General features: G+C 44.3%; 1 protein-coding gene across 3 annotated transcripts in view; it reads left to right on the top strand.

The window, feature by feature from the left end:
• BANP (BTG3 associated nuclear protein) overlaps nucleotides 1-23,202 on the top strand; it is a 109,545-nt gene that overhangs the window by 40,149 nt on the left and 46,194 nt on the right. For all 3 annotated transcript variants that reach the window (XM_030227716.2, XM_050978880.1, XM_050978881.1), the window contains 4 exons: nucleotides 8,967-9,134; nucleotides 14,848-14,978; nucleotides 17,188-17,250; nucleotides 19,158-19,202. In XM_030227716.2, coding sequence (XP_030083576.1) covers nucleotides 8,967-9,134; nucleotides 14,848-14,978; nucleotides 17,188-17,250; nucleotides 19,158-19,202 — 407 coding nt within the window. The remainder of the gene's footprint in view (nucleotides 1-8,966; nucleotides 9,135-14,847; nucleotides 14,979-17,187; nucleotides 17,251-19,157; nucleotides 19,203-23,202) is intronic.

A 23,202-nucleotide genomic window follows, 5' to 3' on the forward strand; every position in this document is an offset into this window, starting at 1 on the left:
AATTGCATTAAGGGGAACCTGTGTCCTTGTGTTATTGTACCCCAAAATTCTTATTTTGCCTCCAGACAGCATCTGTTGCTCAGGGAATGATTTATGCACATGGAAATAACTCTCTTGTTAGGGACAGGATTGTTGCTGGGAAAAAAAACAACTCAAAAACCCAAATCCCTCACCTAAACCCTCCAGTGCTCACAGAGGGGAGGAAACTGTGCTGAAAAATTTGGGTGAATTTTCCCATCTGCTTCCACCCTCATAGACTGAATTCCATTTCCCTTAAATTTCATCCAGAATGCATCCCTGTCTTTTAAATACCATAAAACAAAGTGTTAGCTGAGAATACTTAATGATAAAATCTGATTTTTAACTCTGATGCGTTTTCTGCTTCAAGTGCCAAATAACTTCACTTTTTAAGCCACAAAAACACAGCACAGAAAGAAATCCCTCATCAAAGCTTGTGCTCCTGTTCTAGAAAACATTTCTTGCAGCAGGGATGGGAGCACTTCTCCTACTACAGGAGTTGAAAGAGATGTTAATGCACTCTGAAAGGACTTGTGTCCTCAGCAGAGGCCAAATGGAATTAAACACTGGCTCTGCTTCCCAAAAATCCACACACCAGCTCTGGAGCTGCAGCCCACACACTGCTGCTTAATAGGAACCACATTTGGCTGTGGAATTGATGTCAGTGGGATGAGTTTATGTATGGAGAGAGAAAGAGAAATAGAAATAGAAGTAGAAATAGAAATATTGCTGCCCACAGCTCAGGTTGGGCTGCTTGGAGCTGCCTCTGGTGGTGTGGAAAACATGTGGGGAGCTCAGCACTGCTGCTCCAGCTTTTCATGGGGAGTCTGAGCTTAATACCAGCAGGATAAACAGCAAATAGATCACATTTCTGTCCTTCTTGGGGATTATCCTGCTTGGAAATACTGGAGGAAGGGCAGGAAGTTCTCATGGATGAGCTGGGCTCAGATGTTTCTCACCAGAGGATGTTTTATGGGACACTCCAGGCTGGTGCTGTTTTTTAAGATGTTTATCATGGAATTCTGGAGTGGTTTGGGCTGTGTGCACCAATTCTTTATAGTTATAATTTATATTTTTATATTTACATTTGTATATTTATAGTTAGAGTTATATTGTAAAGATCCTGTGGCCTTGGGCAGTGCCAGGGAGGCAGAGGCAGCCACAGCAGCTCTGGGAATCCATTCCAGGGCCTCTTCACCCTCCCAGGGGATGATTCCATCCCCAAATCCCACCTAACCCTGTCCCTGGCAGTGGGAGGCCATCCTTTGTGTCCTGCCCCTGCAGACCCCTGGAAATAATTTCTCTCCAGCTTCTGTCTCCTTCAGGTGCTCTAAACAAACATTGCAGTTGCTGAGGGCATGCACTGTAAATACAGAATGTCATCAATATTTTCTATTCTTTCACTTTCCCACTTCCAAAAGCCTTTTTTATTACTGCATTTTTATTAACTCTACCAATTTTTCCTTTTTTTCTTCTTCCCTTCCTAATATTTCTATGCTTTTTTGGCATATTTTTTCTTCCTTTCATTTCCTGTTTATAATTTGGAGCTTCTCGTGTCTCATTTCTGAATATCTCACAATATTCAGAGTATGGCTGGCTGTCAGAGTATTGAATAACATCCATGGTTTGAAAGTGTCACACCAGCATGCCACAGTCCTGAACATCAGCACTTGGAGAGGTGCATCCAAACCTTGGATTCCATCTGGAGACTGCTGGAGAGCCCGAGGAAAAATGATCCAAATTGGCATTTTGGCCTGTGTCTTTAACATTTCAGCAGCAGCAGCAAGTGGTGATTTCTGTGATTGGAATATTGGTAATTGTTGGTTCAGTCCCTCCCCAGCTCCCTCAGGAATCAGCCATGGATGCTCTGGAGCTCTGGGGCAGTAGCAGAGCTCATCCCAGCAATTTCCTGAGCATCCCTGAGCTGCTGGCCCCAGCTCAGGCTTCCTCAGGCTATAGGATAAGAACTCCTCTTCCCAGGCCTGGTAGCCTGAACAGGAGTCCTGTGGTTTGTGTCTGCTGGATGAGCTAATCCTGTGGTCCCTGGAAATCCTTTTTGCCAACATTTTCTTCTCCCAGTGTTAAATACCACGGGCTGCAGTTCTTGGGAAGCAGAGAGTGACTGCAGGCTGTTCTGTGGTCTTATCACAGCACCCTGGCCCTGTTTGCTTTGGAAGGGGCTGGAATCTGTCCTTCCAGCCCCTGCCTGGCCAGGACACCCTGCACTGCTCCAGCTTGCTCAGCTCACCCTGGGGGACACTCCTGCTCCTCAGCCTGGTCTCCTTGGAGGGGCAAGGGTTGACTTTGCCCAGCTGTGCAGCAGCGTGCCCCTGGCAGCCTGGGGGAGCTGGGCAGGTCCTGCTGAGCTCTGTGCTGTCCCAGCCTGGGCTCTCAGCCTTGCCAGGGGCTCTGCTCCCCCTGGGAGCTGGGCTGCCTTTGTTGGGAAGGCCACCAGTGGTGTCACCTGCTGGGGACAAAACCAGAGAGGCTGCAGAGCTGTGGGGCTCTCTCCTCCTCCTCAGGAGCAAAGTCTGAGAGTTCAGCACATCTTTAAAAAGCCAGCAGTGAAAGAAATCCTTTCTGTTGGGCTTTTCTCCTGTCTGAAGAGCTTTAATTTCTGCTGGCCTCGTGCTGCTGCTGCTCTCCCAGGCCTTGTCCCTCAGAGCCTGGCTCCAGCTCCAGAGCTGCTGCTTTGTGAATCAATTAAATGCTGCCACATGCAGGGCACTGATAACCTCGTTTGAGGCCAGGCAAGAAGATAATGGGAGAACCCATTGAGTTTATCTCAGCACCACAGTTCTCATCCATGGCATCACTGCTGGCTTTGCTTTCAGCTGGAACTCGCTGCTGCCTGCAGTTTGCTTCTTTCCTGGGCACTTCTCTTGATTTCAATTATTTTCCTGGCCAGGCCCTGTTAATAAACTGAAAAAAAAAAAAAAAGGCAGCAATTTTGGGGAAAGAAAATAAATGGTGTGTTTTCTCTCTCCTCTTCACACTCCTCTTGTTGTCCTTGTGTTAGACAAGTGAGAAATTCAATTTTCCATTCTTGGCAAAGCCGTGGTGGGGCTGTCAGTCCCCACTGCTGTGTGTAAGTGCCCCGTGTGTGATGTGCTCTCAGGCACTGGGGAGTGCTGGCCTCTCCAGAAACCAGAAAATGAATGGATGAGGTCACTTGGACCATCTGTTTGCACCTCCTCCCACCCCTCAGTGCTTCTCCCTTTTGGCCAGACGTGGTTTGAGGACGTGCTGGAGTGAGCAGGGCTGCAGAGGCAGGAGCACAGTGCTCAGCATGGGCACACAAAAGCAGCTTTTCCAGGCTTTTCCAGGCTTTTCCAGGGCTCTTTCAGGGGTGTGCAGAGAGGAAAAGGATGAGTTTGAAGATGGGCTCTTTGGGAAGGTTTCTGCTGCAGCTGCTGTCTTCTCTTTTAAAAATGGGAGACAAAATAGGAATAAATATAGATTTTTTTTTTTTTTAATGAAGGAAAACCTAGAAGCAAATGCCATTTGTCCAGTGTCATCACTCTGGTGTAACTTGGGACTGGGGCAGAGAACAGGAAGAGTTTTCTCTTTTCAGATTATAGACCCTCTGCTTGGTCCAGAATTATTTTCTTGTAGGGGTTGATTGATTAATTTATAATAATTGTACTCAGGTTATTAAACAGCAGTGGATGTTCTGTTACCATCAGGAAAGGGACTGAAGGATCCCTGTGGGAATTCTGTAACACATGGAATTCCAGGAACATCACAAACATTCTGTTCCTGCAGGGATTAATTAATTCTGCAGGGATTAATTAATTCTGCAGGGATTAATTAATTCATTCAGCCCAGCCTCTCCCTGCTCCTGCAGCTCCAGAATCTTTCAGAGCACTTGCTGTGTCCTGTGGGGAGTTGGGATGGAGCAAAGCCAGGAGCAGATAAAAATCCATCTTTTCCTGCCACGCTGGGAATTTGACACCCCACTAGATGGCAATATTTGAATGCTGATGGCTCCTTCCAGAAATCAGAATAAACCCGGTTCTGCTTGCTGTAAAATAGGTACAAATAGCCTGGCTGCTCTTCCAGAGAGGTGCTGAGGTGTGACTGAGTGGAGGAGCTCTCCTGCTCTGGAACAGGATCCCTTGGTGGAATTTGGAGACTCTAGATCCCAATTAACATTAATTTTTCATTTTTAAAAGTTCTGGTAAGGTTCTTTTAATTTGAAGAGCAAAGGCATTTAAAATGACTTAAATTTTCACATCTCCTCTGAATCTGTGACTTGTTAAAGATGAACTATTCAGATAGATATCCTAAATAAGTATTAATGAACAGAGTAATCACTTGGTAGCTGAACTTGCCTTCCCTCCTCCCTCTCCCCAGGTTCCCAGCAGCTCCTCCTGTCTCTTTTTGGACGTTGTGGAGCAGAGCAATGGCCTGGAAAGGGAATTTTTGGTGCCAGGATGGATTTTCCAGGATGGATTTTCCAGGCATCCCTCCCCTCCTGCATCCCAAACCTAAACATCCCAAACTGAGCAGGGGGAAGTGCCTCAGCTGTGGAGATCATCCCCCAGCTGTCCAGGAGTAAACAATCCCTGCTTTCCAATGGTTTCAATATGGGCAGGGCAAGCCCTGCATCAGCTTTGCAGAATCAAAGCCTGAAGGCTCAAGGAGGAATTCCAGAGGTGCTTCAGCTCTTCCTCTGCTCCCTCTGTGTTTGGAGCAGCAGATTTTGCTGTCATGTGCTTTTGGTTTAATCAAAAAATCTGCAAATGAATCACCCTGCTGGGAATAAATGAATTTTGGGAGCCAAAGCCCCAAAAAATCAGCCCCTTCTCCTCTCTGAGCAGGCAGGAGCCTTTGTTTCTTGTAGGATCCATCATGTTCCTGTCAATTTAAAAGGATTCTGTCCATCAGTTTGAGATGAATTCCCCATCCTTGTGCTTTTCTTGAGGTTTTAAACATTAGAGGGAATTGGAAAGTGAAGGAGCAGTGACCCAAATCTGCTTGGATTCTGTGTTAATAGAAATGCATTTGTATTTTACACATGTGGCTGTTGGATTCTGTGCTGCACTTCCCCAGATCTTCCCAAAGGCACCAAAAGCAGCAGGAATTTCTGGGCCACCTCAGCCCAGCTCTGCCAAGTGCATGAAAAGAATGATTTACCTTTTTCCAGGGAAATCTGTGCTTGCTGGAGAATGGGGAGCAGCAGGAACTGGGGGTGTACAGATGGAACTCCTGCCATGGAGTTTGGTTTGTAGCAGCTGGTTCTGCATGTGGGATGAGGATGGAATATTTCATCTCTGGTTTTGATCTCCTCCTCCCAATTTGTTCTTAATTTGATTTCTTTACAGTTCCATGTTCTGTGGGGATTGTTTTGTCTTTTGCTCCTTGACTTCTGACCTTTCAGAAGAGAGGATTAATTCCCCAGGAACGTGGTTTTCCTGGGATTTTCTTAGTTTATAATTAATCCCGGTTTTTAGGAAGTTCCAACCCTTTCTCTCCTTATTTTGTACAGCAGATCCTCTGAAAATTTGGGAGTGTTGAATCATTTCAGACACCACCTCTGTGTTTGTCCCAAATGAAATCTTTTTTCCTTTATATTCCCAAGCTTTTTTTTTTTCTCCTTTGCATTTCCTAGTTTTTATTTCCTTTAAAAACCACAGCAAGATTTATTTCAGAGCTGCTTGTCTTGCTCTTTTTAATTGTAATTGAAGTCCCCCAGCTCTCTCCCTGTGTCTCTGATCCCTGCTGCACCTGTTGCCTTTTAAAGCTGACTTGAATTTTCCTGATTTTTGCATTCTTCCTGAGCTTTTCCTTGCTCAGATTGGAATGTTGATCCTTGATTTCCTCTTTTCTCCCCTGTGGCTCCTTGAATTCTCTTTGCAGCCCTTTTTGTCTCCCAAGCTGCAGCCAGGATCTCTCTGTCTGTATAAATCACCCCAACTCCAGCAATTTATGAAATCACTGAATTATTTTTAAGTCTCTGGAGTGTTTTTTATGGAAAGCTTCCTTCAGGAAATGAGATTCCTCCCCCGAAAAAAGCAAACTTTGGGTTTTTATTGTTTTAAATAAGGATTTTTTTTTTTGAGGCACCATTCATGAAAAGATCACTAAAAACACACTCAGCCAGTCTTAAATCATCTAAATCCTGCACTTTTCTCTTCTTTTATGGGCATCCATCTTCCAAATCATTGTCTTTTGGTCCAAGTGCTGATTTATATTCCTGCCTGGATTTTTTCAGTGCTGTTCTGTGGCTCGTGGATGCTGTGCTGTGTAAAATATCAGTGTTTGATGCAGCTTTGGAGAGTAAATGATCCAAAAAACCCTCAAATCCCTTCTCCCTGGAGCACTCCTGCCTTTTCTCTCCTGAGGTTTTCCCCAAGGGAGAGGTCTCATTTCCAATATTCTGGTTTCTGCCTGGGCTGGGAGTGGGCTGTGCTGGGAGCTCTCCTGCCTGCAGTCCCTTCTGGCTGGGGACAGGCAGCACGCTCCCATCTCTGCTCTTCTGGGCACTTCTGGGGGGTTTCTCTCTCTCCTGCAGGTAAATCATGTTCTTAATGCCACTGGGAACTTTTTATCTCCCTAAAAACTCCTCCAGTGCCTCCAGGCTGAGATTTTTCCTGGTAGGAAAAGTCTTGCTCAGGACCTGGTTGTAAACCACCATTTCAGATTGTGACAGTGACTGCACAGATTTTACAGCTGAAATTCATTCTGTTCTCTGCTTTTGCTGACACCCATGCAAAGGAGCCCTGCACAGCAGCAAACTGGAATTTCAGCCCATTTTCCTCCTTTCCCAGTTTGGAGACACCACACAGGGCTGGAAACTTCTCTGGGTCCTTGCTGTCAATTAGAAGTGAGAAATCTTGGGGGACTTCAAAGCACTTTGGAAGCAGAATTTGGGGTCCAGTGTTTTCCTCCTGTGTGTTCTCTCCTTCATTTCAAATTGCTCCCACAAAAAAAAAAAAAAAAAAAGAAATAAAGCATTGAGAAAATCAATTTTATTTTTAAAAATGATGCCACAAGAGATCCAGTTCTCCACTTGGCTCTGTTAGAGCCTGCAGATTTCAGGCTTTGAGGACTCTGGGCTCATTTGTAATGCAGAGGAAACTGTGGAGCTTTTAGTTTGTGCAAACCTGGAATTTTGTGGCTCCAGGCTTCAAATCATTTGTCTTGCAGGAGCAGCCCATATCCTGTTCTTTAGGTTCTATATACAACAGCTTAAGCAAGTCCTTCACAGGATTAGGAGCCCATCTGAGAGGAAGATGGAAAGCCCAGTAAGTGGAAAAGTGGAAAAGATTATTTTACTTTGCAGGGTAGGGAAAGGAAAATGAGAATTTTAGAGATTCTTGAAGCTTTGCCCTGTGGAGTGAAAGCATCTCTGGCAGCCTTGGCTTGTTCACTGTTGCACCTCTGAATTTTGAAGTCCAGAAGATTTAGAGTATTAACATATTAAATGTTCAGAGAGCTCTGGTTGAATTTAGGGGGTTTGAATCAGAGAATCCTGAGATGGGTTGGGTGGGAAGGGCCTTAAAGTTCATTTAATTCCAGCCCTGCCATGGGCAGAGACACCTGCCCTGTCCCAGGGGGCTCCAGCCTGGCCTTGGCACTGCCAGGGATCCAGGGGCAGCCACAGCAGCTCTGGGAATTCCATCCCAGCCCCTCTCCACCCTCCCAGGGAACAATTCTTTCCCAAAATCCCACCTACCCATTTCTTTGTCAGTTTTAAGCCATTCCCCTTGTCCTGTCCCTATAAAAATCCATCTCCCTCTTTTTCAGATGGGCAAATAATGGATTTTTTCCAGGTGATTTTTTTTTTTTTCATTCTGCAGCCAGGGGGGTTTGGAGTCTTTTGCTCTCCAGTGTTGGTGCTTTAGGAAATTCCAAACCCCTCAGAAGCTCCAGTGACATGGTGAAAGTGTGCAGTAATTCAAGCTGACAGTGCACAACATTCCCAGTTAAATTCCCAGCTTTAAAGCCACTCCTCACCGTGTTTATGAACACTTGGGTAACTCAGCACCAGGGGCTGCAGAGTTCATCCTGAGGCTCCTGAAGTGCCTGAATTCTGGGAGCAGCTCTGCAGAGCATCCTCATTTTGGGCTGTGTTTTTTACTGGATTTGGATCCATTTTGATCTGAGCTTTAAAAGAGTTGATTTTTTTTTCTTTATATGGAGTTTTATTTGTTTTCCTTCTTCAGCAGGAGGCAGTTCTGTACAGTCAGACTTGGGGGGTACTGTCAGTGAGGAATAATCCCTGCTCCAGCTTTGGCTCTGGGGTGCTGGATCCTCCCCTTGGTTTGGAACAGTGCAGCTTCCACAGACCCCAGTGCAGGTGATAAAATTCCTTGCAGATTTGACATTTTTAAAATTCCATGCATTTTTACACCCAGAGCTGTGCAGGTGAACAGTTACTGACTTTTGGGAATGGGTTTGGCTGGAGTCCTGTCACTGCTCAGCTTTGGGGCTCCTTGCACAGGTGCAGAGCCTGGTGTGTGGGACTGGGTGTGTCCTTTGTGTTTTCTGGAAAATGCAGGTTTGTGGTGATTATTATTGTCAGATTAAGCCCTTTCTGACCTAGACATGGGGCAACTGAGAGATGTTTAACCTTTATTCCGTTTCAGTCTGATGAGAAGGCTGAGACAGTACAGATGTTATAATTCACACCATCACAATCAGAAACCACCTATTTCCTAATCACAACACACTCTAAGTGTTTCTTGGTCCATCAGCTTTTGCCACACCGTGCTGTAGGAGCCTTAAAGCCAAACTGCCCCCATGGGTCCTGCTACAATGCATCTTTCAGAATTTCATTTCTCCAAAGTATCCAGTCTTTTTGGTAAGGCCCTCCTTTGGAACTTGTTTGTGTTTCCATCTCTCTCTCCACAGTGTCTGTCCTATTCCATGGCCTTTCTGAGGTGTTTCTGTGCTGTATTTCTGCTGAATTTGTACAATTCTCTCTCTTCCCACCATTCCAGGCCACCTGTTCTACAAGTTTGGCATCACAGAGTCGGACTGGTACCGCATCAAGCAGAGCATCGACTCCAAGTGCAGGACAGCCTGGAGGAGGAAGCAGAGAGGCCAGAGCCTGGCTGTGAAAAGCTTCTCCAGGAGAACCCCCTCATCCTCCTCCTACAGTGGCTCAGGTACAAACCAAACCTTCCCCCAATCATAAATCCCTCTTGATTTCCAAGGTGAGTTTTAGTTTGGCTGCCTGGCTCTGCTGGGGTGCTGAGAGTGTGGAATCCTGCAATGGTTTGGGTGGAAGGGACCTTAAAAATCATCTAATTCCACCCCTGCCCTGGCAGGGACACCTTCACTGCCCCAGGTTATTCCAGCCTGGCCTTGGGCACTCCCAGGGATCCAGGAGCAGCCACAGCTGCTTTGAGAACCTCCCCACCCTCCCAGGGAACAATTCCTCCCCAAAATCCCACCCCACCCTGCTTTTTGTCCACCCCCATGGCTTCAGCTCCTGCAGCTTTGTGCTGTAATTTTGTATTTTTACCACACTCAGTTCTTTGAGGAGCAAGTCCAAATATCCTTGCAGCTGTTGTTCCTGAGAGGAATCAAGTGACTAAATCCTTCCCAGTGTGTTCACACCATTCAGTGGGACGTGCTAAATGCTGTTCCTGAAGTGTTTTCCTCTGCAGACATGAAATGTGCTGTAGGTGATTCCATATTTCCATCTAGGTATGGAGGCCTATTTGGATAACAAATGAAAAATCCTGACCTCAGGAGTGTTCTCTGAGGACATTTCTGGCTCATGCTTTTAATATAAAGCAGTGTTCTGGGACTTTTGTACATTAGATATTAAAACCAGGGCTTTGGAAGGCAGCCCAAAGAAAAGGAAGTCAGTTTATTTGCCTGCATAAAATTTTTGGTTGCATGTTAACACTAACCACTGTATCTCATGCAAAGAATGACAAAATCTGCTTTCAATGGAAAATTTTATGTGCTGGAACAGGGAATCCCATCCAAAAATCTCAAATTAAAACAACTAATCAATGTAATGATAACCATAAGCCCTCTATGTTGATGGGATCTTTGCTTTCAGTCTTTCAGCAATCAGTGTTTCAGGGTAAAAAGGCAGCAGTAGGTGGATATTACAGCCTGTGCTCATTAGCCTGTACTCCTTGAGTGGTGCTGAGATTTATTATTCAAATGATTCATCTCCAGCCTGGTCTGGAGCTTTGGAGACACCTGTAGAGATGGAAAACTCAGAGTCAGTGGATTCCTGTCTCCTGTAGGATCATCAGTTTGGGTTGGTTCCTTGGTGTGATTATCCCATGGGATCCCAGCCTGCTTTGGGTGGGAAGGGCCTTAATGAAAGCTCATCCCATTCCAGGGACCCCTCCACCATCCCAGGGTGCTCCAAGCCCCATCCAGCCTGGATCACCTCCTGAGCTACTCCCAAATCCTGGCCCTGCAGTGCTGGAAACCCTTCCCTATGAATGGGAGGACTGGGATTTTCAGAGTTGTTTTTAGCAGCAATTAATTTGCCTAATTAAAAAAATTAAATAAGTGTGGCATCCTGAAGTTCACTCAGCTGTGCCCTGACTTTGGTTTCCCTGCTCTGAGGGATTCTGAGCACAGGAAGAGGTTGTCACCATCCCTGGAGGCATCAAAACCCACCTGGGTGCAGCCCGAAGCCACCAGTTCTGGTTGCCCATGGTTTGAGGAAGGACATTGGGTTAGATCATCTCCAGAGGCCACTTCCTACCTCATTCATTTGGGATTTTAAATTTTCCTGAAGAATTATTGCACCCACAATTAACAGTTCTGAATGATTTGCATCACAAGGGGCTTGCTGTTCCAACTGACTCCTCTTGCACTTGTTGGAAATGCCAAAGCTTTGAGGCTTTTCCTGCTTGGGATGAGCAGTTCCTGGGGCACGTGGCTTTGATTGGAGCTGCTGAAAAGTGACAGCAGATTTCCTCTCTGCTCTGCTCATCACGTGGCAAAATGAACTCTGGAAGTGACAGCAAAGCAGGAGGCTGAGCCCACAGACCCTCCAAGGCTTTGGGCTTGGAATTTGCTGTTCAAGAGGGATCAGCCTGCAGGGAGAATCACGTCTGGGGAGCCTGCTGGGAAAACACAAATGGATTTTCTCTGTCCTTCACCCCCAGAGATGTTAATTAAGATTTTTCTACACTTAACTGTTAATTCAGCCAGAAGTTGCTTTTCCTGATTTTCCCTGGCTGTTTGCTTGAATCCATTGCCTTTTTTTAGGAAAGGAGGTGTTGATTGCTGTGCTTTGCTCTGTTCTTGGAGCCAACATTTCAGTACCTAGCTGTGTTCTCCCCATGTTTTTTCCCAAGCAGAGACATCCATGTGGCTGCCATGAGAATTTCACTGGATATTCCTGTGGAAAGGGTTGGAGTCTGTGCAGGGAATGAGGGGTTTGGGTGGAGGATTAATTGAAAAGTGCCTTCTTCCTTTCTTTTCATTTCTCTTCAGATTGTTCAGGCTGTTATCACAATTTTCCATGTTGGAATTTTTAATTAGTTCCCTGACTTTGGGATTTCTGTGTAGATTTAGGTTTGTGCTGAGGTGTCACATTAAAAACTGGATGTGCAGCCAAATCTTCAAAGCTGTTGCACACAACTGGGGCTGAGGCAGGGGGAGGTGATGGTTTACAGCTTTAGTTCCATTGTTCTGCAGTGGCTTTTCCTGCTTCTTTTGGGTTTGGGGATGGTTAATCCAGCCACCCTTCCCTTGCTGGGGCTACAGCGAGGAGATTCCTCTCTGTTTGTGAGGAGAGGTCTGAGGGTGGAGCTGGAAAACCATTTTGAATTCCAGAATTCCTGAGTGGGAATCCCTCCTGCTGTGGAATCTGTCCCTTCTCCCAGGGAACAAGGGGCAGGATGAGAGCAGATGTCCTTAAAGTTGCACCAGGAGAAGTTCAGGCTGGAATCAGGAAAAATTCCTTCATGGGAAGGGTTGTCCAGCATTGGAATAGTTTGTTCAGGGCAGTGTGGGGTCTCCAGAAATCCCATGGATGTGGCACCTGGGGACAAGGTGGGTGGTGACCATGGTGGTGGTGTTGGACCTGAGGATCTTAAAGGTCTTTTCCACCCTTAACAACTCCATGATTCCATGAGAATGAAAATCCTCAACAGCTAAATGGGAACAGATTAGAAAACACCAAAGGTTCTGCCTTAAAAAGTGATTTTAGCTGAGAATTAACCCCACACGTCCTTGAAGGTTCTTTGGGAATGCTCTGCAGCGTTCGTGTCCCAGCTGTCCCTTGGGAACACAGGGAAAATTCTGGAATTCAGCTGTGGCTCCTCCTGCCAGGGATTCTCCAAGATCCCAGCTGGGAAAGTGAGGCTCGATGGTTTCCAGGGGTTTCTCCCTGCTGACAGCTCCTCTCCCAGGCTGGCTCTGCTCCTCATGGCTGCCTTTGTTTGTAGTGGGGAATGTTTATAGAAGGGGATAAATATTCCCTTTGTCTGCTCTGAGATGAAGAGAGGGCAAACAGGACTCAGAAAGGATGTTTTGTTTTCAGATGTGGCTGAGTCCTCTCTCTTCTTTCTTCCTAAGAGAGAAAAACACCAAAAACTCCAACAAAATAGAGCAAAAAACCCCAACTTCAGTTGTTGCAGTGAAGCCAAATTTAAATCCATTTATAGGTGACCACAGGAGAGGTGCAGGGTGATTCCATCCAGGCTGTGGCTCCTCTTGCACCTTCAAAAAGCACAATAATTTCTGTCCTCTGAAACCAAAAATGACTTAAAAATCAAGACTTTGGGGCCTTACAGTTAAAAATGCATTTCCATATGTGAATATCATCAATATATATAAAATATAGATTTCTCTGCTGCAGGTTTTACTTCTTTGATAATCTTTTATCACATAACTTAATCAGAAAATAAATATTATAAATGAAGGATTCTGTATTTGCACCCTGTGGTTTGGCTGAGGTTGAGTTGTAATTTAGCTCAGTTGAATTCCACAGGGAAAAACTGAAAAACACAAAGGAAAGACCAAGAAATTATCCCTCAGAATCCTGGGGGGATTTGTTCCTCAAAATCCTGAGGGAATTTGTTCCACAAAATCCTGAGCTGGGAGCCCTGAAGGAGCAGGTGATAGCAGTGGATTTGCTCAGTCATCCCAACAAAATGCTATTTGTAAATTAAAAAAACAATAGAGAAGTGAATTGCATCAAATATTAGGAATAAATTACTGGAAATGGGTGAAAAAGTGAAAGACAGAGGCTCAGGAAAGGATTTTTCCAGGACATCAATTCCTTCCAGTGGCCATGACAAAGCCAATAGTATCCCAGTTGGAAAAATCCCATTTTTATTTGGTTAATAAATGCCATTTATCATTTAGTTGGTTAAAAAATGCCATTTTTATTTGGTTGGTGGGGCAATTTTTCTACAAAGTTCAGCACTTTTCAGGCAGTTGGGGTTCCTCAATCCCACCTGGAATTCCGTGCAGCAAATTCCACTCTGCAGCAGAGCAGGAGGAGCTGGAATTGCACAGGGAGCAGCAAGGCTGCACTGAAGGAATTCCAAGGGCTCTGCAGTTACCTGCTGAGATGGGAGGGATTAAAGGTGTGCCCAACAGGCAGAAAAAATTGGATTTGTTGTGTTTCCCTCGGTTCCTGTGGAAATTTGTGGCTGGAATTCTCTGTTCCAGCTCCTTCACAGAATCAGAGCTGCCTGAATTGTCAACCAACCCAACTTTTCAACAAATAAATAAATATTAACTCGGTGGTTTGGAGTTCCCAGTTCCCATGCTCAGAGCAAAACCTCAAAATTATCTTCCTGCCCAAACATTTGCAGACAGGAGGGAAAATAAAACCCCTTGAATGGCTGATTTTATTAAAGAACATCCCCATTAAAATATTTGAGTGAATAAAGCTCATTCCTGCAGAACTAACAGTGTGTTTGCAGAATAAATCTTAGAGTATTTAGTAGAGATACTAAAAATTAATGGTTTCTGTCATTTTTACTTGCCTTTTGCCTCTTCTGTTTAGAGGAATCCTTTCCCTGCAGCTGGAAAACCTCAGAATGGATCTAGGATGTGTCCATTCCAAGTTTTACCCTCTGGAAATCCCACTGAGGTTTTCCTGCTGGTTTTTGTCCCTGTTACATGAAGATAACTCCCATTTTTTATGTTTAACATTCCCTTTTCAGGGGCATTTCCACTCTGCAGTGTGAGCTGTGTTCAAATTTAATAAATCAAGAAATCCACCTGTCATTTGGAGGTTCAGAAATACAATTCCAGACCTCATGTGTGTCAGTGTGAACTGCAGGGGATGGATCTTGGAAAACCATGGGGAAATTCCCTTGATTTATAATGATCAATTATGACTAATTTTTTATTATTATTATAATAATTGTTATTATTATTAGCATTATTACCAATAATAATAAATGTGTGTAATAATAAAAAAGAAATTATTAATCAATGGATTATAACTATTATAATAATCAAATAATCATAATGAAATAGAAATTATTTCTATTCTAATTATAAATAATTATAACATTAATTTAATTTGTGACAATAATTTCATTTCTCACAACAGGCAGGCTGGGTTTTTAAAGGTGTCCTTGGGGTGGTGGTGGCAGAAATTGTTCTCAGATGACCAGAAAACCTGAATTCCTCAGGAAACCTCTGTGGTTTTGTTCTGATGGGACTTCTCCAGCTGCAGAATGTGGGATTTACATCCCAAAAGTGATTTTTTTTTTTTTTTTTGAGCAGGAGCTGTGGCAGCCTTTGGAATTCTGTGGGTTTGTAGCAAGCAGGAATGTGAGCAGTGAATTCCAGGGAGTGCCTTTGATTGCTGTGGGGTTCTGGGGGATGGTGCCCATGCAGTAAATTGGAATTTGGTCTCTTTTCGTGCAGAGGGATCGCAGAGCTCGGTGTCAGCCTCCAGTGAGCTGCAGCAGAGCCAGCCCCAGGCCCTGCACTACGCCCTGGCCAACGCCCAGCAGGTCCAGATCCACCAGATCGGCGAGGATGGCCAAGTGCAAGTAGTATGTGCTCCCCTTCCCTCCATCCCTGCTCCAGCTGCTGGGGGAACCACAGCCTGCCAGCACTGCAAGTGCCCAGGAAACTAATGCTTATGGGGAAAAAAAAAAAAAAAATAGAGTTATTTGACAAAAAAATCCATGCAGGGCTTCCTCACACACTCAGTGCACTCTGGTTGTTATACAGAGAATTATCAGCCTGTTCCTGGCTGTGCTTGCTTTGTGATTTGTGCTTCAGAGGTAGTTTGGTGTGATTCCACAACAAAATCACTTTTATTTATTTGGTTTTCTGTAAAACTGCACTCACAGGCACTTTTGGACATCTGGGAGATGAGTCCTTCCCATGTGTGTTTGTTGAGCTCTGTGTCTGTCAGTGAAAGTTCCAAATATTGACATTTTTCAATGACACTCCCACCACCACTCAGGCCTGATGCTTTTTATCTGTGGTTTTAGTACTCTGGAAAAAAACACCTTCACTTTAATTCTTGTGTCCCACGGGGCACTCCAAGGATTGTTTGAAATTCAAATTCTTTTGAAGAAGTGTCCTCAGTGAAATAATTCTCTTTGTGCAGGAACTGGGTGAAAATCTTCCTTTTCCACTTCACTTTTGCCATAAGTTTTCAATATTTTCCTGGGAATTTCTTTGTCTTTTGAATTCAGTGTAGATTTTTAAAGTGGATTTTCCTATGGTCTGCGGGTGAGATTTAACTGGTGACTGAAAAGTACTTTTCAAGTCTTGAAAGACAAGATAGAGAGGAAAATTACATTAAATATGTGACTTTAATAGAACAGATGGTTGTTTATAGATGGAAGTGATAAAAACTTGCCTCATTAAAAGACCTGGACATGCTAATTATCCTTCAAATTGTGGAATCCAGGGAAAAACCTGCTATAAATGGATCTTCTAAACATTCCATCTTTTTCCTGGGAGCACTGAGAGTTTGATGTGAAGGAGGGAAAGTGATTTTAATCTCCCCCAGGGCTGGGCAGTGCTATAATTTTCTCTGCAGCCCCTATTGTCAGAGGGACACTTTCAGTGTGGTTTTTCTCCCTATAAATAGGCAGTTTCCTTCCAAAGGAAATGAAACTGTTGGAAATAGAGGGATCTGTGTGTCTTTGAAAATCACAGGCAATTGTTCTTGTGTTATAAAATCAGAGGGGCCTTTGACAGAATTCCAAATGATTATCTTTCATCTCATGCTGGCATATTAAAATGAACAGAAAGCTTTATAAAACCTCCAGGAGGTTATTTAGAATCCAATCTCCCCTCAGGTAAATCACAGTGCCTGGGCTGGGCAGGATGCACAAGGAATTCCAGCCACAGCAAATGGGACCAGGAGAGTGGTGGGAATGGGCAGCAGTTCCAAATATCACAGGATTAAAACCATCAGGGCAGATTCTCACCAATATAAATCAGGGGAATTGCTCAAATTAATGATTTCCTGCCAGATCCCAGCAGCTGAGAGTCCTTGGCGTGGTCTGTGTGAGCAAAAATAGGTGGAAAATGAGATTGGAAACCTCACTTTGGAGATATTTACTGTTGGTGTATCTGTTCTAAATCTGAGTTTTCCAGATATTACAATTGAATTAAAGCTTCAGTCAACAAAGCAAGTCAACCCCAGGCCTTGTGTACCAGTCAAAAAGGCAATAGGAAAAGACACTTGTTAGATAATGGTGGTGATGGTGATGATGGTGATGGTGATGATGATGATGATGGTGATGGTGATGATGGTGATGATGGTGATGGTGATGATGGTGATGATGGTGATGGTGATGATGATGGTGATGATGATGGTGATGATGGTGATGGTGATGATGATGGTGATGATGATGTGTGGTGATGATGATGATGGTGCTGGTGGTGATGTGGTGATGATGGTGATGTGATGATGATGGTGATGATGATGGTGATGATGATGGTGGTGATGATGGTGATGATGATGATGGTGATGATGGTGATGATGATGATGATGCCTGTTTTCCTTTCCCAACATGGAAATGACCCAGTCTTTGCTCCAAGTCCCTCTGCTTTTGTTTCCACCCACAGCTGGGCCAGTACAGGTGCACTTGGCATTTTTAAAGCTCCTCAATGCTTTCATTGCACGTTTTGTTTCTCTCCATGAAACTCTGCTGCCTGCAAGGCAGGAGCTGCTTCCTGGAGCTGTGATTTTCCTCTGATGCTCCTTGGTGTTTTCTTTTGTTGTGGATCCCACAGGGCCATCTCCACATAGCCCAGGTGCCCCAGGGAGAGCAGGTCCAGATCACGCAGGACAGCGAGGTGAGCAGAGCCTGGGGGCTCCTGTGGAACCCTGAGAGCTGAGGGGGAATCAGAAATGGGCTGGAACCAGCAGAAAATGTGCTTTAGAACCTGCTGCTTCTGTCTCTGGGGTCTTGGGGGCTTCTTTTTAAATTCCTATTATTTATATTTATTTCATTTTTATTAATTTTATTTATTTTTCGCTCCTTCACCAGCAAAACAGCTCAGTGTGTGTTGTTTCTTTTTTTGTTATTATTATTTATATTATTTATATTATTTTGATTTATTTTCCCCTCCCTCACCAGCCAAAACAGCTCAGTGTGTGTTAATTGCTGCATAAGGCTGATGATCTTTGCAAATTTCATTCTGACAGAGTTTCATAGGAAACCAGGTGCTTGCAGTGCTTAAAAATGAAATTATTCTTGTTTAGGCTGATGAACTAAAAGTGGTCAGAACACTCAGGGCCTTCAGTGGTTGAAGAGAAGTTGGAGAAACCTTCAGCCACCAATTAATAAAGAAATATTCCAGAATGAATTTACCCTCCATTCCTGACCAGCTTATCTGGCACTGCAGTATTTGCACTTCTTAATTTTTTTCCCGAAAAATACTTCAGTGGAATGGGATGGATAAATGGATATGGATCACTGGAAATGGAGAAATTCAATCCTAAACCCTCCAATTTAGGCTCAGCTCCCAAATCCACTGGATTTCCCTGTGTATTTGCTGCAGTTATTGGTTATTTTAAAATCTCCTGACTGCTAAAGCAGCTCTTGGATTTCTGGTGCACTTTGTTTAAATGCAGCAGGAATAGAGAAATCAGGTTAAACATTAACACAGGCAACCATTTGAATCTGTCCTATTTCCCTGTCAGGGTTTTTCCCTCCCTGGGAAGTGGATCTGCCTGGCTTGGTTTAATCCCTGTCCAAAGAACCCAAATCACAGCTCATAAAACCACTTTGGGAAGGAATATTGTTAACACAGGCAGCTACTGGAGAATAAATATTATCATAAAAATTCTATAAATATTATAGTTAAAGGCTTGTCCTTTGAAGGGCCTGTCAGGCCTTGAGAGGGAGAAGAAAGAATTAAAATATCCTGGCTCTAAAGTGTGGTGCTGCCATAAAACTGAAGGAGTTTTTGGGTAAAGAACCACTAAAAAACTGATGATTCAGCAGAGCTTGCTGGACTGGATCCTGAGGTTCCAGCACAGCCTGGATCCTTTGGCTCTTCTTGTCTGTGGGACTTTCAAAGGCTGCATTTGTCCCTGACAGATGAAAACATCTGGTTTTAAATTGATGACAACGTACACAAGTGAGAGAGGAGCTGCCAGCAGGAGAAACTGCACAAAAAAGGGGATTTTGTCCTCCAAAATGTGCTGCTTCACTGCAAGGCTCCTTTGGGAAGCTGCCTTTCCTTAATCCAAGTGTACTTTTGGAAAGACATCAGTGAGCATGTGAATAAAAACTTCATGTCATAAAGATTTCCTGATTGGACTTTGGAGCTTAAATACTTTGATTTGTTGAGGTTTTTTATTATGATTATTCTTGATGTAGTCCCTGTAATAGGACTGGGTTGATTTTCAGTATGGAATGAGGATAAATAAAAAGCAAATAGTAAATAGCTCTGCAACCTGTAAAAGTGTTAGATTGCTAAATCTGGGATAGGAAGGGCTGGATTTCAATTTGCAGGTTGATATAAAGAAGGAAAACCAAAAGTTTTAGCTCAGAAAAATTTTGCATAAAACCAAAGAAAATCAAAACACGCTGGGTGGGAAAGGTCCTTGCTGTTGAGGCTGACTGGAGCTGGATTGCCTAAAGAACCTTCAGCAGAACTTTTTAAAGTCACAATTTCCTTCACATTGAAACAGATTTTTCTGCAGTTTTTGCATTCCCAAACTTGTGCTGATTGTCCCTTCTCTCCTTTTGCAGGGGAACCTGCAGATCCACCAGGTGCACGTGGGGCAGGACGGGCAGGTAGGAGCAGCCCTGCCTTGGTCTGTGATGCACAGTGGGGTCATCCCACTTCTAGTGCCTGTTTTACAGAGCCAGACCTGCTCTGGTGAAAGAAATAACTTGCAAAAGGATAAAACCTGATGGATATTTGATATTTGGCCCAGCTTGGTTCAGCATTCCTGCAGGATGTTTTCTGCCTCCTTTGGCCTGTCCCCTGGCCAAGGAGGACAGAGTGCCCAGGGTGTTCCTGCCTGCTCTCCTCAGTCCCCAGGAGCCAACATTTATTGAAGCAATTACTCTTTTGATTTGCATTTTATCCTTTTCTATGGCAGTCCTGAGGGAAGCAGATCTCCTCTTGTTCTTGTTGGTGAGAGGTTTTATGTGGTGCTCCTGCAAACAGCAGGTGAGGAAAAGCAGCTTTTCCTTGGCTGAGGAGTCACTGACCATGGAGCTGAGCTCAGGCTTCCCAGAACTGCTCACATTTGATCTCAGACACACTTGAAATGTTAAATTCTGCTAAAGCAGAGCAAGAAAATCATCCTGCAGGAAGCTCCCAGGCCACATGAATCAATGTGATTATTATTATGTTTAGTGATGGTACATCTCTTTTAAAACTGAGCTTTCCAGATATTTAAATGGAATTAAAGTTTCAGTCAGCACAGCAAGTCAGATTCACCAGGAATTGTTTGGTTCCTGGTGAATCTGAAGGAACTGGGAGACATCTGGGGTCCTGCCTGGGATGGAGGCTCTGCCATCAGCAGGGTTTCCATTGCTTGAAATTTTTTTAGTTATGGTTATTTTTTAGTGGATAAAAACCGGGATCAAGCAAATATTTAAGGGATTTTTAGCTCTGGTCTGCAGTAATTACTGAATCAGAATGTGAGGAATTGTTTGGTTCCTGGTGAATCTGAAGGAACTGGGAGACATCTGGGGTCCTGCTGGGCTGAGGCTCTGCCATCAGCAGGGTTTGGGGCTCAGAGGAGCCCCCAGCACTCTGAACTTGGCAGTGTTTGGATTTCAACACGAAAATAAACCCCTAGAAATGTTCTTTGCTCAGGGCTGCATCAGAGGGGCTCCTGCAGGATGAATCTTGGGAAGGTGATTGTTTTGGAGATGTTACTTTGGTGTTTATTGGATTTTTTTCCTTCTCTGTGAAGTACTGCTGTCCCAATTGCACCTGATTCTGGGTGGGTTCATCTCTCTGAGTGTGGCACGTAGATCAAATTGAATTTATTTGTAATTAAAAGCTCCCAGCATTATTTTCCCCTTGCATTTTCTATTCCTGTGGAACTTGGTGTGTCCATGTGTCTGTGCATGCCCAGGGCTGTGTCATGGGTGGGAGACAGGGAGGAAAACCATGATTAATGATCTTTTCTGGTGATGTTATCTGTCCATCTGCACTCTCACTCAGATTTGGAATAATCTCTCTCCTGCCTCAGTGGTTGTTGACATGATGGGAAATCAGTTTGACATCCAGGTTTTAGGGAATATTTTTTACTATCTGTGCTCTGAGCTCTGCTCTTAAACTTTAGGACCAAGGATGAAGTGCTGGGTTTTTGCTTTTTCCTCACTCAGCTGCATTTTGGTGTGAAGGAACTTCAGTGCCTTGAGCCATCACCAGGAGCATTCCCAGGAACCCTCAGCTCCTCCAGAAGTGTTTGCTGGGAAATTGGTGTTTTCAGTGGATTAAAAACCAGGAGCAAGCAGAGATTTGGGGGATTTTTGGCATTAAACACTGAAAACTGAAGCACTGGAGGGGGGTGAGCAGAGGGGAGCCCTGGGGCTGCTGTGTGGGACCTGTGAGCCCCCAAAACTGCCCAGGAGAAGGATTTAAACCAGCTCAGCTAAACCCTGCTGGGGGTTTAAGGCTGGGAGCTGGAGCTGATCCCTTTTCCTTGGCAGCAGGAGTGGGATGGGAGCAGGGAACGTGGCCTGGGATGAGGAGAGACAAGCACAGCACAAAGCAGCAGCTTCCACTCAGCTGCTCCAAGAAACTCCTGGAATTTCCCCACCTGTCCATTATTTTCCAAGCTTTTCTCCTGGATCTTTTGAAGCCTAATCTGGAAAATCAGGAATATGGAAAATCAGGAATAACGTGGGGCTGAGTGTTTTCAGCTGAATAATAAATATATCCTCTTAAAGACTGAACCTGAGCCTGCCTGCTCCCTGGGAATGTTTCCCAGTGGAAATTCCTGTTTTCCATGATTTTCTGGGCACAGAGCAGGGCCTGGGGGTTCCCCTGTGCAGGTGAGGTTTGGTGCTGCAGCTTCTCCATCCCAGTTCCAAGGGAAAGGTTCCCAAAGCAGGAACTTGGGAAGTTCCTGGAGCTGAGGCAGAAAACAGCCCTGACCTAGGTGAGATGTTAGCAGGGAAATCTCCCAGGTGCCTCAGGTGCTCAGGTACCAAATCTTGGCTTTTCTGCAGAATTCTGACTGTAATTTCCCCCCCTCTTGCCTCCTGTGTCCTGGTGGCTGCTCTGAGCTCAGATTTTGTTTTTCTGGCATCCCTGTGCATGGAATGAATGAAATCATTCCAGAGGAGCTCTGTCTACCTCCACATGTGTTCTATTAGCTGGAAGTCTCAGATTTCAGTGCACGTTTAATAAAAACCCCAAACTGCAAAAATAATTAAAGCTTCACATTAGCTGAGCCTTGAAACCTCAGAGAAGTGGGAATGTCTTTTTTTTCTCTTTGCATTTTATCCTTAGGAATTACCAGAAGTTTTCACTTTTGTCTCCTCTGATTACCTGCCCTGCTCCTTCCCCACCTCCATCCTTTTTTTCCTTGGAGTTTTGGTCATCCCAGGAAATGCTCAGTGTGTCCTGTGCCTCAGGGATCCACCTGGGATAGGAAATCCAGGACAGTTCCAGCAGTTCCCCACTCTTTAATTCTGTTTTTTAGCCATTCCACATTCCACACCCTCACTGCCAGCGTTTCTCCAATTTAGGGATTAATTAAATGGCACCAGGGAAATGGTCTTTAATTATTGCCTGCTTCTTAAATGGAAAAGTTGATGTCCTTTAAAATCTAAAATAGGATTGTGTGTGTTCAAGGAGAGCCAACGATTTGTTCTGCTGCAGGAATGAAAAACTGGGGACAATTGCAGCATTTAATTCCCTGTGGGGGAGTGGGAAAAAGCAGGAAAACCCAGGGTGGGAGTGGCAGGGAAAAAGCAGCCAGGGCAGAGAGCTTTTGGAGGAGATAAATCTGCAGGATTGCTTCTGCCAGCTTGTTTTTCCAGAAAGAAAAAGTTGGGATTTTGTGAATTGTGGACAGAAGAGTGTCCCAGGTGAGGCTGGAATCAGGGAGGGAGGGGATCCCATCCCACCCTTCTGCTCTTGCCTGGAGCAGGAATTGCATTGCTTGCCCTGAGCTTTGCCTCTGATAACTTCAGTAATACTTCAAGTGTTATCCAAAACAGAACCTCTTATCCTAAAACTCAATAGATCACCCCAAACTGAATCTAGCATCCCAAAAATCAGTGTTCATTTTTAACAATGTTAAGTGCTGGTAATGGTAATTTGGGAATTCAGTTTTCCACTCCCAGACCTGTTTATTCCCAGGTTTTTACTCCAGTCTGGAGCAGGGTAATTTAAACCTCTCAAAATTGACCTTTATTTCATTTACCAGGATGGATAAACATTCTCAGAGACTTCTTTTCCAGATATTAAAATATTATTAAAATATGGCTATTTAAATGATCCAAAAATAAGACAAGAATTTTCTAATGCAATTTTTAACTTGCACAAATTGAATTTGCACAAATTATACACAAATTTAATTTCTATGTAATTCATTTAATTGGAATATTCTAGATTTAAACACACTGCACTGCTTTATTTGAGTTGCTCAGTCACAAATTCATCCAAAGGAGGAATTTTTTCCCTCTCCCCAGTCCAGGAGCAGCAGAGGGCAGTAGCATTAAGATGATGCTGAGTTGTTTTCTGAAGGAATGAGAGGGAATTTGGAGGGGGGGAAATGTGGAAATTCTGTGCTCCTGCTGCTGCTGCTGTGGAATTCCA

The sequence above is a fragment of the Serinus canaria genome, chromosome 11 (assembly GCF_022539315.1).
Source record: "Serinus canaria isolate serCan28SL12 chromosome 11, serCan2020, whole genome shotgun sequence".
NCBI classification, from domain to species: domain Eukaryota; kingdom Metazoa; phylum Chordata; class Aves; order Passeriformes; family Fringillidae; genus Serinus; species Serinus canaria.